This window comes from Aplidium turbinatum, chromosome 1, assembly GCF_918807975.1.
Source record: "Aplidium turbinatum chromosome 1, kaAplTurb1.1, whole genome shotgun sequence".
NCBI lineage: Eukaryota > Metazoa > Chordata > Ascidiacea > Aplousobranchia > Polyclinidae > Aplidium > Aplidium turbinatum.
The window spans coordinates 27,409,921-27,422,856 of record NC_137472.1 but is presented as its reverse complement, the minus strand read 5'-3'; the positions used below and the strand labels follow the sequence as shown (position 1 = coordinate 27,422,856).

Below are 12,936 nucleotides of genomic sequence, written 5' to 3'. Positions count from 1 at the left end.
ACAGCCTGAAGTTCAGAACTTTTTGAGTTACGAAAAGTTGAAGTTTGGGGGGACTGAAATTGAGTGGTTTTATTAATTTTCACATACTTTAGACTGCTCTGCAGTTAACAAACCGCTTTGACTTCCGTTTTTTGCATTGTATGTGAAAGATATGTGCATGCTGATGCAGTAAAACCAATAAATTTGAACTTTTTTTTCTAATTAAAGCAAGACTGATAGTGATGATCACGACTAGGCTAATGTTGGTAATAAGGCCCATGGGGTAGAAAAAATTTACCGTTGTGCACCCCTGGTTAAGAAAGTGAGGGTTAAAGACTTGAGTAACCCAAAAAATTCTTGTTACACCATCAATCCAATTTGATATTGCAATGGAAATATCATAATTTTAGTATTAAAATACTTTAGCATCCCTACCACATCTACACCATGTCGCTTTGAAAAAATGGAGCATGGGAATAGTTGTCTCTGTGTATTTACTTATTAGTTCTGTGCCTTTGTTGCTGATTAGAAGTTGTTTTGTGGTGTTGTTATTGTGAAAATACACCTTTTCTATCACGTTTGGTGCAAATTCAAACAGGGCCTCATTCACAACACATGCATCTATAAAGGCCCGCTTGAGATTTTTGTGTTTTTTTAATATTTTACAACTCCTTTTACTTAGAAACTTGTTTTACAGATATGTTGTTTCGATAGACCCAAAGTATCCGTATTCCAAGTTTCGTTCAAAATTATGCAGTATTTAGAAAAATATTGAGGTTTGAAAATTAGCGGGCCTTATTAGCTGCAGGTACCTTACTTGATTTTGCCGTATGTTTAGTCACAACGTGAGAGCTCATGAGGGCGGGGGGTGAAACATAAAATCTTTTTTCAAAACAGTTTCCATCCTGCCGAATTTTGCGCTGTGACACCATACAAACACGTCAGTAAATTTTGTGCGATTGATTTGCTCTAGCCAAATGTAGCTCCTTTGATTGTCAATTGCGTTTTTTACTTTGGCAGCAGCTTTTTGGTCTAGCCTTGAAAGCGCAATTTCCTAAACGATGATGCATTGGTGCTTAAAAAGCCAGTCCTAAACTTTGACTGTAGGTAGGGGAAATGAAAATAGCAATTTCATCATTTTAGAATGGCAACTCTCATATTTTTATTCTGCCTTTATTTTTATTCCTGTTTTGCTTCGATGCTCGTACTGAAATTAGTTTTATTTACCGCATTTCGGACCAAAAGATACTATTCCCTACACTCCACAATCGACCAGCTCAATGCGCAAAGCCCTGATAACCATCACCTGAAGCCAAAGTTGGTCTATCCAAGCGTGCAATGCTGTGTCATTTTACTGCACATAATTAGAAAAAAGAAATCCATGCAACTTTAGACCATTTCAATAAAATCGTCTAAAATATTATCCATACCTTTTGTATGTGAAATACAACACTTGACAATCTTCAACAACTTACGGTGCAGTATTGCAATTTAAGTGTAATTGTGCAATCATGAAAGGGTTTAACACTTTCGAATGAATATTCAAACGAACCATGCCAAATTAAACCTTGAATTAAAGGCGCTTGTCTAAAAGACAAAAAGATTGATTTAAAATTCGATGCAGACAAGAAACAGTCTATACGGTGGATCAACGTCACCAAAATTAATTCCGCTGCGATACAATGCTAAGACACAACTGAACACATTTTTGTTGTTTCTGGACGACCTTTAACGTCAAAACGATATCAAAAACAACGTTTTCATCGCTTTTACATGGGCTCGTTTGTTTTAGAGTCAACACTAATTCCAGGGATATCTAAAAAAGGGGCTGTGAAGGCTTAAATTAAGTTATGTCTGCCAATGTTAATTCAACTACCCGTATACTTGCTTTACGTCTAGCCTACTGCAAAGGCTCTGTTAACAAAAACAGCTTACTGGTAACATTTCAACTGTCACTCCAAAAAAGTATTATTTAAATATAGTCTACATTACTTTGCTAACTGTCTTCTGTAGCTGACTGTACCAGCAGCGCGATGCGCTATGTAACTCTCCGCAATTTTACAAGAACCTCATGTTCAACGTGGCACCAACTACCGTCCTTCTAGTGTCGTAAAAATAAGGCAACCGCAGTAAGCCTTTGTATCCATTTCTTTAGATATCCCTGACTAATTCCAACAAAGTTTCCAAAATATATAGATCCAATAGACCATAAATGATTGTGAATCAATGCAAAAAGTTTACTTCAGCCATAAGGTCAATTAAGCATCCTTTAATCAAATTGTACGAACAAAATTAAATCAAGCAAAACATTCCGTTACCAAATCGCTGCACTATAGACATCTGATTCGTGTGAAAAATATTGATTAAACTCATTTTAATGACTTAAAATCTTTGCTACATAACAATACAGTACTTCGTTTGTGCCAAGTTGGTTGCACACTTTCAAGTTTTACTGTGCAAAAACATGCAGTGCAGCTGTGCAGTTAAATATGCTTTCTGCCATGTTTGCCAACCGGTTCAATGAGAACCGTTTTGATTGCAATACACTTGTTCAAACATACACAATCACACATATAATAAAACGAGTACCTTTGAGAAAAGTGAGTATTTAGAGAAGTTTCGAATGAGATGAGCAGATACCCCAACATTTAGGGTGCAAAATTATAAAACTTCTGTTGAAGAGTTCTTGGCAAATTTACAAAGTAATCATATAAAAAATAAATCAGCACTAATTTCAATAATAAACACAAAGTTTGTAAACAGCTGTCGACAAATCTTCAGGTGCGAGGCATGCAATAAGTAAGCATAGTCAGGTGAGTTTTTCAAAAACTCAATTTTCCAATCATCCCAATCAGAAAAACAATCACTTTTAATATTGTTTTAACGTCTACGTGAATGCAAAAATAACTGATTTTATGGCTACAAATAAGCTGGTGGGCTGTGTCGAAAAATGTTGTGTTCAATTGCCATGGCTAGATCAAGTACCTTGCAAGTTAGCCAATAAATCATACGGCAAATTATACTTATCGCAGTTACAATAAATCAAAAAGTAATTATTATCACAGTTTTAAGAGAGAATTGCCGAAGTAGATCTAATTTAAATCGGTTTAACCTCAAAAATATTTCTATCAGAATTTTCAAAAAATTTACTTTTTACACAAGAACAGTCTCGAAAATTGAAGAAACGATAGACATGCGAATATAACAGGTAAACAATAAAATTAACCGCGCCATGTGCCAAACAGTTGTGATCATTTCTATAAATGAATTCAATGTTTTAGCACAACCCGTAACACTGCATATGGGAACAAAACCTAAACACTATCATCAGCTAGGATGCATGTTTTAGTCACTGCAGTGCAATGACTAACAGTTGAAAGAAAATATTATGATGATTTAGTAAAAGAAAACTTGCTTGAACAATCTAATTAATAGTAATTCCGTATATTTCATTCAGAATGATTTCAACTGAACAAATCTCTTGATGTCACACTTTGAGTTTATTCGAAGGTGCTGGAAAGAAATGGTTGCAGTCGATGTTTGAAATGCAAAACTGTGACGTGACACATGGGAGAGAGAATACAATTTTTTAGATGATAACAATATAGCAGCACCTTTTGAAGTGGACCTTTGCCGAATGATAATGGAGTATATATTTAAATCATGCGAGAGTGCATGGCGAAGTTGAGCTGTAAGGACGTTTTAAAACTACAGGATAAATTAAGGACAATTACTTTGTATATGTGACAGTTCAACATCTCGTTCAATCAGTATTAGTGCGAATAGCAGATAAGCTAGCTTCGCTTTATTCGTTAAAAATGCAAAACTGATATCATTTACACAGTAAGTAGCAAGCTATTACGACCAACTTCAACATTTAAGCTTCAATATGATACAAGTTGTACCAATGTACCCATTAGTTGGCCAATCTTGAATAAAAAATTACTGCATTTCTTACTGCAGAAAAATTATTTAAATATTCTGTTTCAATGAAGCTGCAGTAATTTTTGAAGCTACATTGCAACATTTTATAATTAAACTTTGGATTGCGTGAATACAACCTCTACCAACATTTCCACGTCATCAAATGTTTCAATTAAGGTCAAATCATAAAGATTACAATTAAAGATCAGTCAGAAATGCAAAATCATTGACGTTTACAAAAAGCCGTTGGTTGAGCAATTAGCTTAAACGCTCTTCTATGCATACAATGTTGAGCTTTGATGAGAGTGTAATGTGTGAGAATAAAGAAACAATACACGAACTGAGAGCAACAATCCTATCATTCCATGCCAACCAAACATTCAACAACAACTTGACATGCGCTCCAAACATTATCAAAACTACTTGAGCTACATGGTCTTGTGCTTCTAAAGTGAATATCTACACTAACCGCTGCTCCACAGTGGCAAATAAAATAATTCTGCTATAGCGTAGGCATGGAAGAAACATTGTACCTGTTGGGTACATGATTGCCACCTGGGTAACTTTATAAACTATAGTTTGGGGAAACTTGTAGTACATCCACCACGGTACCTCTGAGTACAAATATTGTTCGTGAACTTGCTGTGGAAAGTCATAATAAAACATAGACTTAGCCATGCCTGGCACCTATTCAAATAAAACAGAGAAAAAACACGCTTAAAATAATATATTACAATTGATAAAAACAGTCGTTTTGCGTTTGTTTTGCAAGGTCGGAAATTAACTTAGTTACCAAAGGTTAAACAAATGCAAGTTCTATTACTTTCTTCATTAAAACAAATAATTACGAAAGATAAATGTGGCAGAACATCTGCGTTATGCACCAGAGCCAAAACTGCAAAACACAACGACACATTAATCAAGACTTCGTCGGTTCCTTTTCTTTCAGATTTTCTAGTCTGAAAATAAAATAAAGTTTCAAACATGGAAGGTTCGAACCTATTTCACCAAGCTAACAGTTGTTTGATTAATGTAATTATGTGCTAATAATGAATGCGGTGGTTTGTGAATATCAAGCATAAATGAAAGAAATACTACTTCAAACGATTTACATCTGTTAGTTCAAAAAAAAGTTTGGAGAAAATTTTTATGAATTGTTACCTAGAGCTTGTATGGTTGTAACAGTGGTATGGTTGTAACACTGTGATTTTCTCCCAACCCGGTGAACCTTTTCGTCACGTGATAACGCCATTAGGTATAGTTTGTGTCTGTACATGTGCATGCAGTTTGGTGAAGACCTTCGCTTCAGCAAGAAAGTTTTATCAACAAAAATCTGTTTTTCAGGTAAGAAACGAACTTTTTCAAATTTTACTAGATTTTGTTTTGCTTCAGAAGTGTTTTGAATATGTTAGTTCAAGCTGTTTAAGGTATTGCTTGTAGTTTTAGCTATCAGTAGGTGTGTTTGTGGACTTCAAACTACAAGTCGTTTAGTAGCTAAGCTCGAGGAAACATGGATGACACACTTGGGTATGGTTGTAACACGGTGTTACAACCATACCGCAAATATTTTTGAATAGTTTGTTACCATATAGCCTAAACATGAAAATTCGAAGCTTGGTGAAAAGTGGCGCAAATGTTCTTACTGTCATTACTGGGCTCATGAGGAGTGTAGAGAAGGTACTTCATTGTTTGTTTGCCCGAACTGCGATTCAGATTACCAACTAGTTTACATGCTTTGCAACACTGCTGCTTCGCCTTTAAAAATACCAATTCAAGTGTGACTAATGTTGTCAAATTCGTTCTTTTTCTTTGTGTTTGTTAGTATTTGGCTAGCTCAATAAAATTACTAACTGTTTGTTTGTTTTGTACTTAAATTTTAACACATTCAGCATGCTGTTACAACCATACCGCCCATTCGTTACAACCATACCCACTGTTGGGTATGGTTGTAACAAATGGGTGCCTCTGATGTAGCACCTTCCCGTGGGTGACACATAGGCGACATAGAGAAAACAAGGACTACATGTCGTAACGTAAGAAAATACGAATCAAGTGTCAAACTTTCAAAAGTCTGTAATGAAAATCCTTTGAGATATTCCATTTTTTGCAAAAAGTGTTACTACCATACCAGCTCTCCCCTAATCCAAGATTAGTAGCCCACTACAGCGCTCTAAAATTGACAAGGGTTACTTGTAGAATAAAAAAAACAAAAAACGTTTAAACTTATAGTATCTAGCACATGCAAACGCTAATAACATTAAACGTATTTTTGTTCGGAGATGCGTGTCCGTAGCACAACGAACAATATATACGATTTTCGATTATACGTAGTAGCATGAATAAATAATTTAACTACGGGCTGTAGTGGAAGAGTCAAATAAATCAAATGTAACACGATCTCGTTAGTTGTAACCAAAACTAACCTTTCAGTTTGTTAATATGAAAATCAGTAGCTTTCTTCATTAAAATCATCCTTCTCTGTAATGACATACAGAAAAACAAAAGATTGTGAGCATGTAAACTAGCAAGCAAAATCAGCAAAACAAAAAGCAAGCCTTTACAATAAGAAATCGAGACACTTTGTCAAAGGGAAGAGCAACTTTTCACTTTATAAAAATAATTATTAGAGTGACATAGCAGAAAAGTTATCTTGTAAAACTTTTTAAATAACCACAAGACTTTATGAAAAGTTGAAGAGCAACAAAAAAACTTCTTATGGCAATGATGGAGGGCGAGAAAATAATAAATAGGAAAAGTACAAATTTGTCTTGTGAATGAGTCATTCCATGCCAAACGTCCTGAAAATCATAAAGATCCCAGTTTGACCCTCTTCGATTTTTCTCAAACTTGGTCAAAATGTTATTTGGCATGATTTAGCCATACATTACAAATTTTAGCTCAATATCTATTGTAGTTTTGGAAATATGATGCTTTAAAGTTTTAGGTACCCCCTAAACTTTTCTGCATTCGGTTTTTTGGACCATTTTCAATTAACCATATTATTTGCTCCGAAGGTTATATAAAGTTTATTTTTGGTAAAATGATTCACTTTTAGCTACATTACATGATTGCATTGTCAAAATGCAATTAATGTGCAGCATAGTCGAGTAATCAAGCCTCAAAGTAGCTCTTTTCTTGACCAAAAACAAATTTTCTGCCTTATTTGGAAGTCTGTAACTTTTTTATGAAAAGTAGGATGGTTATTATATTTATAATGTATGCTCTTTCCCTACCAGGCAACAACTTCACCAAGTTTGATAAGTAACATTATATTTGTTAGAAAGTTACAATGCATCAAAATATGCACCCCAAGCAAAAAAGTCAAAATAACGCCATCTTGTGGTATAAAAATACCCCCGTAACAAAGTGTTTACAAAATAATCTTTGTAACCTGATGAAGAACATTACCTAAGGAACTTCTGTACAAAGTTTTGACTTTGTCACTCAACTATTAAGAGGTAAGTTGGGGGCCAATTTTTAACTCCCCATAATAACTAATTGGCTTATTTGCAGAGGAGTCATTCCATGCTTAATTTAGGGAAAAAAATATTAGTACACCCATGGTTCCAGAATTTAATGATATATTGTGTTCAGATAGAGCTCATTGAGACAACTAATTAAAAAAAAAAAAATTAGCATTCTATGGCCTTCAGTTCTCGAGATATTGAGGATTGCAATTTGGCCACACGAGGAGCAAATCCTGGTTACGCATGAGTGATTTTTAAGTAATTTCTTATATAGATGGTAGAGGAGTGGGGAAAATTGCTATTTGGGGGTTTTTAGGGGCACTGAATTCAATAAAAACAGTTTCAAATGGCTTAGAGCAATAGTTTCGTCTCTACAGTTATTTTTTGCTCTTTCACTTCAACCGCTTAAATGGTTGAGTGACAAAGTCAAAACTTTGTACACAAGTTCCTTAGGTAATGTTCTTCAAATGGTTAAAAAGATTATTTTGTAAACACTTTTTACGGGGGTATTTTTATGCCACAAAATGGCGTTATTTTGGCTTTTTTGCTTGGGGTGCATATTTTGATGCATTGTAACTTTCTAATAAATATAATGTTACTTATCAAACTTGGTGAAGTTGTTGCCTGGTAGGGAAAGAGCATACATGATAAATATAATAACAGGCCTCGAAATTCGTTTTTGTTGACGGCGGACAAACGTGTCCGGTCTGAGCAGCTATCTCGGCGGACAAATTAAGTCTCACGGCGGACACACGAGTTTTAGCGTCGATCGTCATGCTTAATCAGCTTATCTTGATAATTCTTCGCCATTTGAAAAGACCAACGACGTGCGTTTGAAGAGTCAAAGCGCCGTGTAGCTGCTTAATATGCCGCATATCTGATTAACTTCTACCGAACGAGGTTGTGTAGCTTCTTGCGTCACAATGCTCTGGACACGAGTCGGAAAACGCTACTATGCTCTGGACACGAGTCGGAAAACGCTACTACACTAACGCTACTATTTTCTGCTGTGCAAAGTTTCACTAGGATTTTTTTCTTTAAGTTTATTTTTGCGTGTCATGTGAGCGAAAGTGAATTTTCCCTGGACCTTTTTTTTACTTACTGTACGTAATACCAAAACTTAACAAATTTTGCTGCATCTTGCTGTAATAGCCTACTCGTATAATCTAATTTTGTAACCAACCTTGGCTTATCAATATTACTCGGAGATCAAAGCCAGACATTGTGACGGAAGACTTGAACTAAGTTGCGCGTGATTGCTGTAGAAAAATCGTACCGTACTCCTATCGATTCTTAGCGAAGAATTAACCTTTGTTACGCTGATTCAATGTCATCAATCGTTGAAGCAACGTAAAAATCGAAAGTTTTCCTGCTTGAATGGAAGCTGAGGATATCGTACAGTATTTTAATTTTCTAGATGCGCGCTAGAATGCGCGAGAAAATATATTCTCGCAAGTCGCAACAATTGTTCGACGTTCGTGCTATGCAATGACGATTTGTATCGCTAGTTCCTATGTTATTTCTCGGCGGACAAATATGACCGATCTAGATGGTACTTCCCGCGGACATCACATGCTGTGACGGCGGACATGACCGCCGTGAATTTCGAGGCCTGTAATAACCATCCTACTTTTTATAAAAAAAGTTACAGACTTCCAAATATGGCACAAAATTTGTTTTTGGTGAAAAGAGCTACTTTGAGGCTTGATTACTCCATTATGCTGCAAATTAATTGCATTTTGACAATGCAATCATGTAATATAGCTAAAAGTGAATCATTTTACCAAAAATAAACTTTATATAACCTTCGGAGAAAAAGATATGGTTAATTGAAAATGGTCAAAAAAAAACAAATGCAGAAAAATTTAGGGGGTACCTAAAACTTTAAAGCATCATATTTCCAAAACTATAATAAATACTGAGCTAAAATTTGCAATGCATGGCTAAATCATGCCAAATAACATTTTGACCAAGTTTGAGTAAAATCGAAGAGGGTCAAACTGATAGGTCTAGGACGCTTGGCATGAAATGACCCGAATACAAAAGTAATAATGAATACGAATGAGACGAGGAGTTGATCATAACGTCAGAATTGATTGATTGCGCGATTTTCAAACTTTTTTTGGCGCGACGTATTTTGGCAAAACAAAATTTAAAGTCAGACAACTAAACAACAAAAACTGGCATCATTACAATGTGGCTAAATACTATTTCACTCTATCTCTATACAAAACCCATGTTTACTTCTCTGTGATGGTGGGATAAGATGAGAAGGGAGGTCGTCAGGGATCGGATGTCCTTGCAGCCTCACACTGATGAGGTGCATGGCAAGGGCGAATTCCTCTTCAGTCAGAGCTCCGTCATGGTCGTAATCGGCCAATCGCCAAACTTTCGCTAGAGCAGTGTTTGGCAGTTTTGATTTGATCATTTCCTATTAAAAGTAAAAGTATTACCAGTTATACCAAAGACAGGCAAGACACAACAATACCACAGGGTTGAGCATTACAACAGTATATATTTTACATATTTACAAAATAGTTTAACATTCAAACGTTTTCGGCTTAACCTAAGCCCTCATCAGGAATCTGAAAATATTAATAAAATGCAATAAATTTCAACTTCTTGAAGGTAACTAGCTAACTAATTGTAAGCATCAAGAAATACGCAGCGGTTAAAAGCAATAGTGTGGAAAACAAACAGACGGACGGAAAACAAAATTACATTAGAAAAAGGCAACTACATGACTACAAACGAATTAGCACCACAGGGAACGTGATCCATCTAACTTAGTAAATGTTTAGTAGAAAGGACGCGCCACCAGCAAATAATTGTTTGTTTAAATTTGGGTTGTAGCGTTTGATTAATAGCGCTTCCTGAATTTTTGTGTCAAATTGGGATTTGACCCAATTTTTGTGTCAAATTGGGATTTGACTCAATTTGACACAAAAATTCAGGAAGCGCTATTAATCAAACGCTACAACCCAAATTTAAACAAACAATTATTTGCTGGTGGCGCGTCCTTTCTACTGAACATTTACTAAGTTAGATGGATCACGTTCCCTGTGGTGCTAATTCGTTTGTAGTCATGTAGTTGCCTTTTTCTAATGTAATTTTGTTTTCCGTCCGTCTGTTTGTTTTCCACACTATTGCTTTTAACCGCTGCGTATTTCTTGATGCTTACAATTAGTTAGCTAGTTACCTTCAAGAAGTTGAAATTTATTGCATTTTATTAATATTTTCAGATTCCTGATGAGGGCTTAGGTTAAGCCGAAAACGTTTGAATGTTAAACTATTTTGTAAATATGTAAAATATATACTGTTGTAATGCTCAACCCTGTGGTATTGTTGTGTCTTGCCTGTCTTTGGTATAAAAAAGCAAACTCTCTCCCGAAACTATATTACCAGTTAGTATTACCAGGAAAAGCATTACAAGTAGATATTTATAGTATAAAGGAAGCTGTACATTTGTACAATTTAGAAGAAACGACGGCCTAAAGGCATGACAAATGGTCCAGAAACACTAGTAAAATTAATCTAGATAGTTGTCTTCCAATTTGAATTAGAAACCAAGTATCAAGCAGCAGCCGGTGGCAGTGGATGGCAGCAAAAACGTGATGTTGGGCTGAAAGGCAACACAATCATTGCAATTCTATCCGTCTGAGGACCTTTTATTGCCAACACACAAACAAGAATGTTAAGTTAAAAATGGTTCATTTAACCTGAAGTATGGAATTAAACTGAAAAGGGATGAAGGAATAAACTGAAAAGGGAGGAAGGGAAAAGGGAATTAAACTAAAAAAAAAAAAAACAATTTGATGAAAACTTAAAAAATAAATCTTTTTTACTCCATAACTTTTGGCTTATTACCCAGTGAAAAACAAAGATATTTTCACAAATTTAGTCTCTACGCATGTCAAGTGAGTAACTGCACTTTACTGTTTCCAACTATTCCAACTCATAGTTCAGATTTTAAATTGCATCAAATCGATCGATGATGCTTAACTGATTTCTGCATCATAACCTTCACTCACCTTCTTGGCTTCGCTTCCTTTGACTTTACCATTCGTAGGATTTAACTTCATAAATATCTCGTCGTACTCAGGCTTCTTCTCCGAAACGATCCACTCCCCAGCATAATCGCTACCAGCGTTAGCCCCCTCACCCCATTTGTTGTTGAAAGGATTGTCATTCCCTGAAGTAAACGCCCCACCTGCAAATCATTTGTCAGCTAGTGATAGAAACTTTCAGATTTCAGATCGCAAAAAAACGAATCACTTCATGGGCCATTTACATGTGGCAGCTATTCAATCTGATGCAGAATAAAATGTTGTATATAAGTTACGTTGCTCTACAATTAATGTAAGTTATATCATTCAGTGAGGAAAAATACCTTTTGTATGTCAAATAACATGGTGATACATGCGAACACTAAAAAATCTATGTGCAAAAATTGACGTAAAATTAACTCGGCCATGCGGATTCAAACTAGAACTTGATTGCTTGGAAGTCAGCTGGCTTGGACTATGTGTATCCAGGTTTCAGTTGTTGAAGCCAACTGACAATTTCAAATCATTAAAAGCGGATCAAGTCTTGTGAGTGATCTTATCGCTGACCTGCCAGCTATAGCAACTAAAGATTTATGACCGACTGATTGCTCATAAAAATGTTTCTGTTCATCTGCAAATGCACAATGATATCACCTTTCATGTTTGTCACGGTAGTGAACATGCCACCTATAATATCGAGAGAAGATGTATTTTAAAACTTAATAATCTATGAGTCTTAGTCTATGTACAGCCCTATGTACCGGAAATGTAAAGTAAAAAAAATGAAACTGATTCAGATTTTAAAAATATGATTTCATCAACAATATGTGAAAATCATCAACAAGTCAACTCCAGAAACTAATAAGCAATTCTGCTACACTTCGAAAGTGACTTCAAAAATAATCCCCTTAAGAATAACCAAGCTACCGTCTCACTTGGCACAACTTAATAGCAAGGTTTGCACAATTATGTCAATAGCGTACGTCATCATGATAAGTTAACCAAAGCTGCAGCCAAGCAAACCATCCACAACAACGAATATAACCGTGTAAATAACAAGGTTTGTTGAACGGATTGACAACAACCTTCCGTTGTTACGTCATCGATAGAGTTCATTAAATTTATTGCAAAGTTTTTATGAAGCTGCATAATAGATAAGTGTTATCATAAAAAATTGAAAAAACAAGTAATGAATAATTTGATGAAATGAAACGATATTTGGTTTAAAATGTGGTTTTCTTTCTAATGGTTATCCAGTATCCACTTTTAAAAAGTAAAATCTAAATAAAATAGAGGTTGCCAAACAGTGCGTCGCAAGGTTTTGCCAGGGTAGCCAAGTAAATGTGCGAAAATTGTTGCGTTTATATTTTTTTCGCATACATACACAAGAACGTGCATCTAACTATAATTAGATCACAATATTTATTTTTCAAAATAGAAGTAGGCTAATTTACGCCTCGGATTTTTTAACGTCGAAGAAACTCCGTCAGTTTTTTTTTGGACATTAAACATAATTTAAT

At 35.3% G+C, this 12,936-nt stretch overlaps 1 protein-coding gene across 1 annotated transcript in view; it reads right to left on the bottom strand.

The window, feature by feature from the left end:
• Positions 1-1,313: 1,313 nt before the first annotated feature.
• Positions 1,314-12,936, bottom strand: part of LOC145772151 (EH domain-containing protein 3-like) — a 30,063-nt gene continuing 18,440 nt past the window's right edge. Inside the window, exons 7-10 of the mRNA XM_082583996.1 lie at positions 11,402-11,580; positions 9,615-9,801; positions 6,327-6,381; positions 1,314-4,862 (exon numbers count right to left, since the gene is read on the bottom strand). Coding sequence (XP_082440122.1) covers positions 6,350-6,381; positions 9,615-9,801; positions 11,402-11,580 — 398 coding nt within the window. The 3' untranslated portion in view covers positions 1,314-4,862; positions 6,327-6,349. The remainder of the gene's footprint in view (positions 4,863-6,326; positions 6,382-9,614; positions 9,802-11,401; positions 11,581-12,936) is intronic.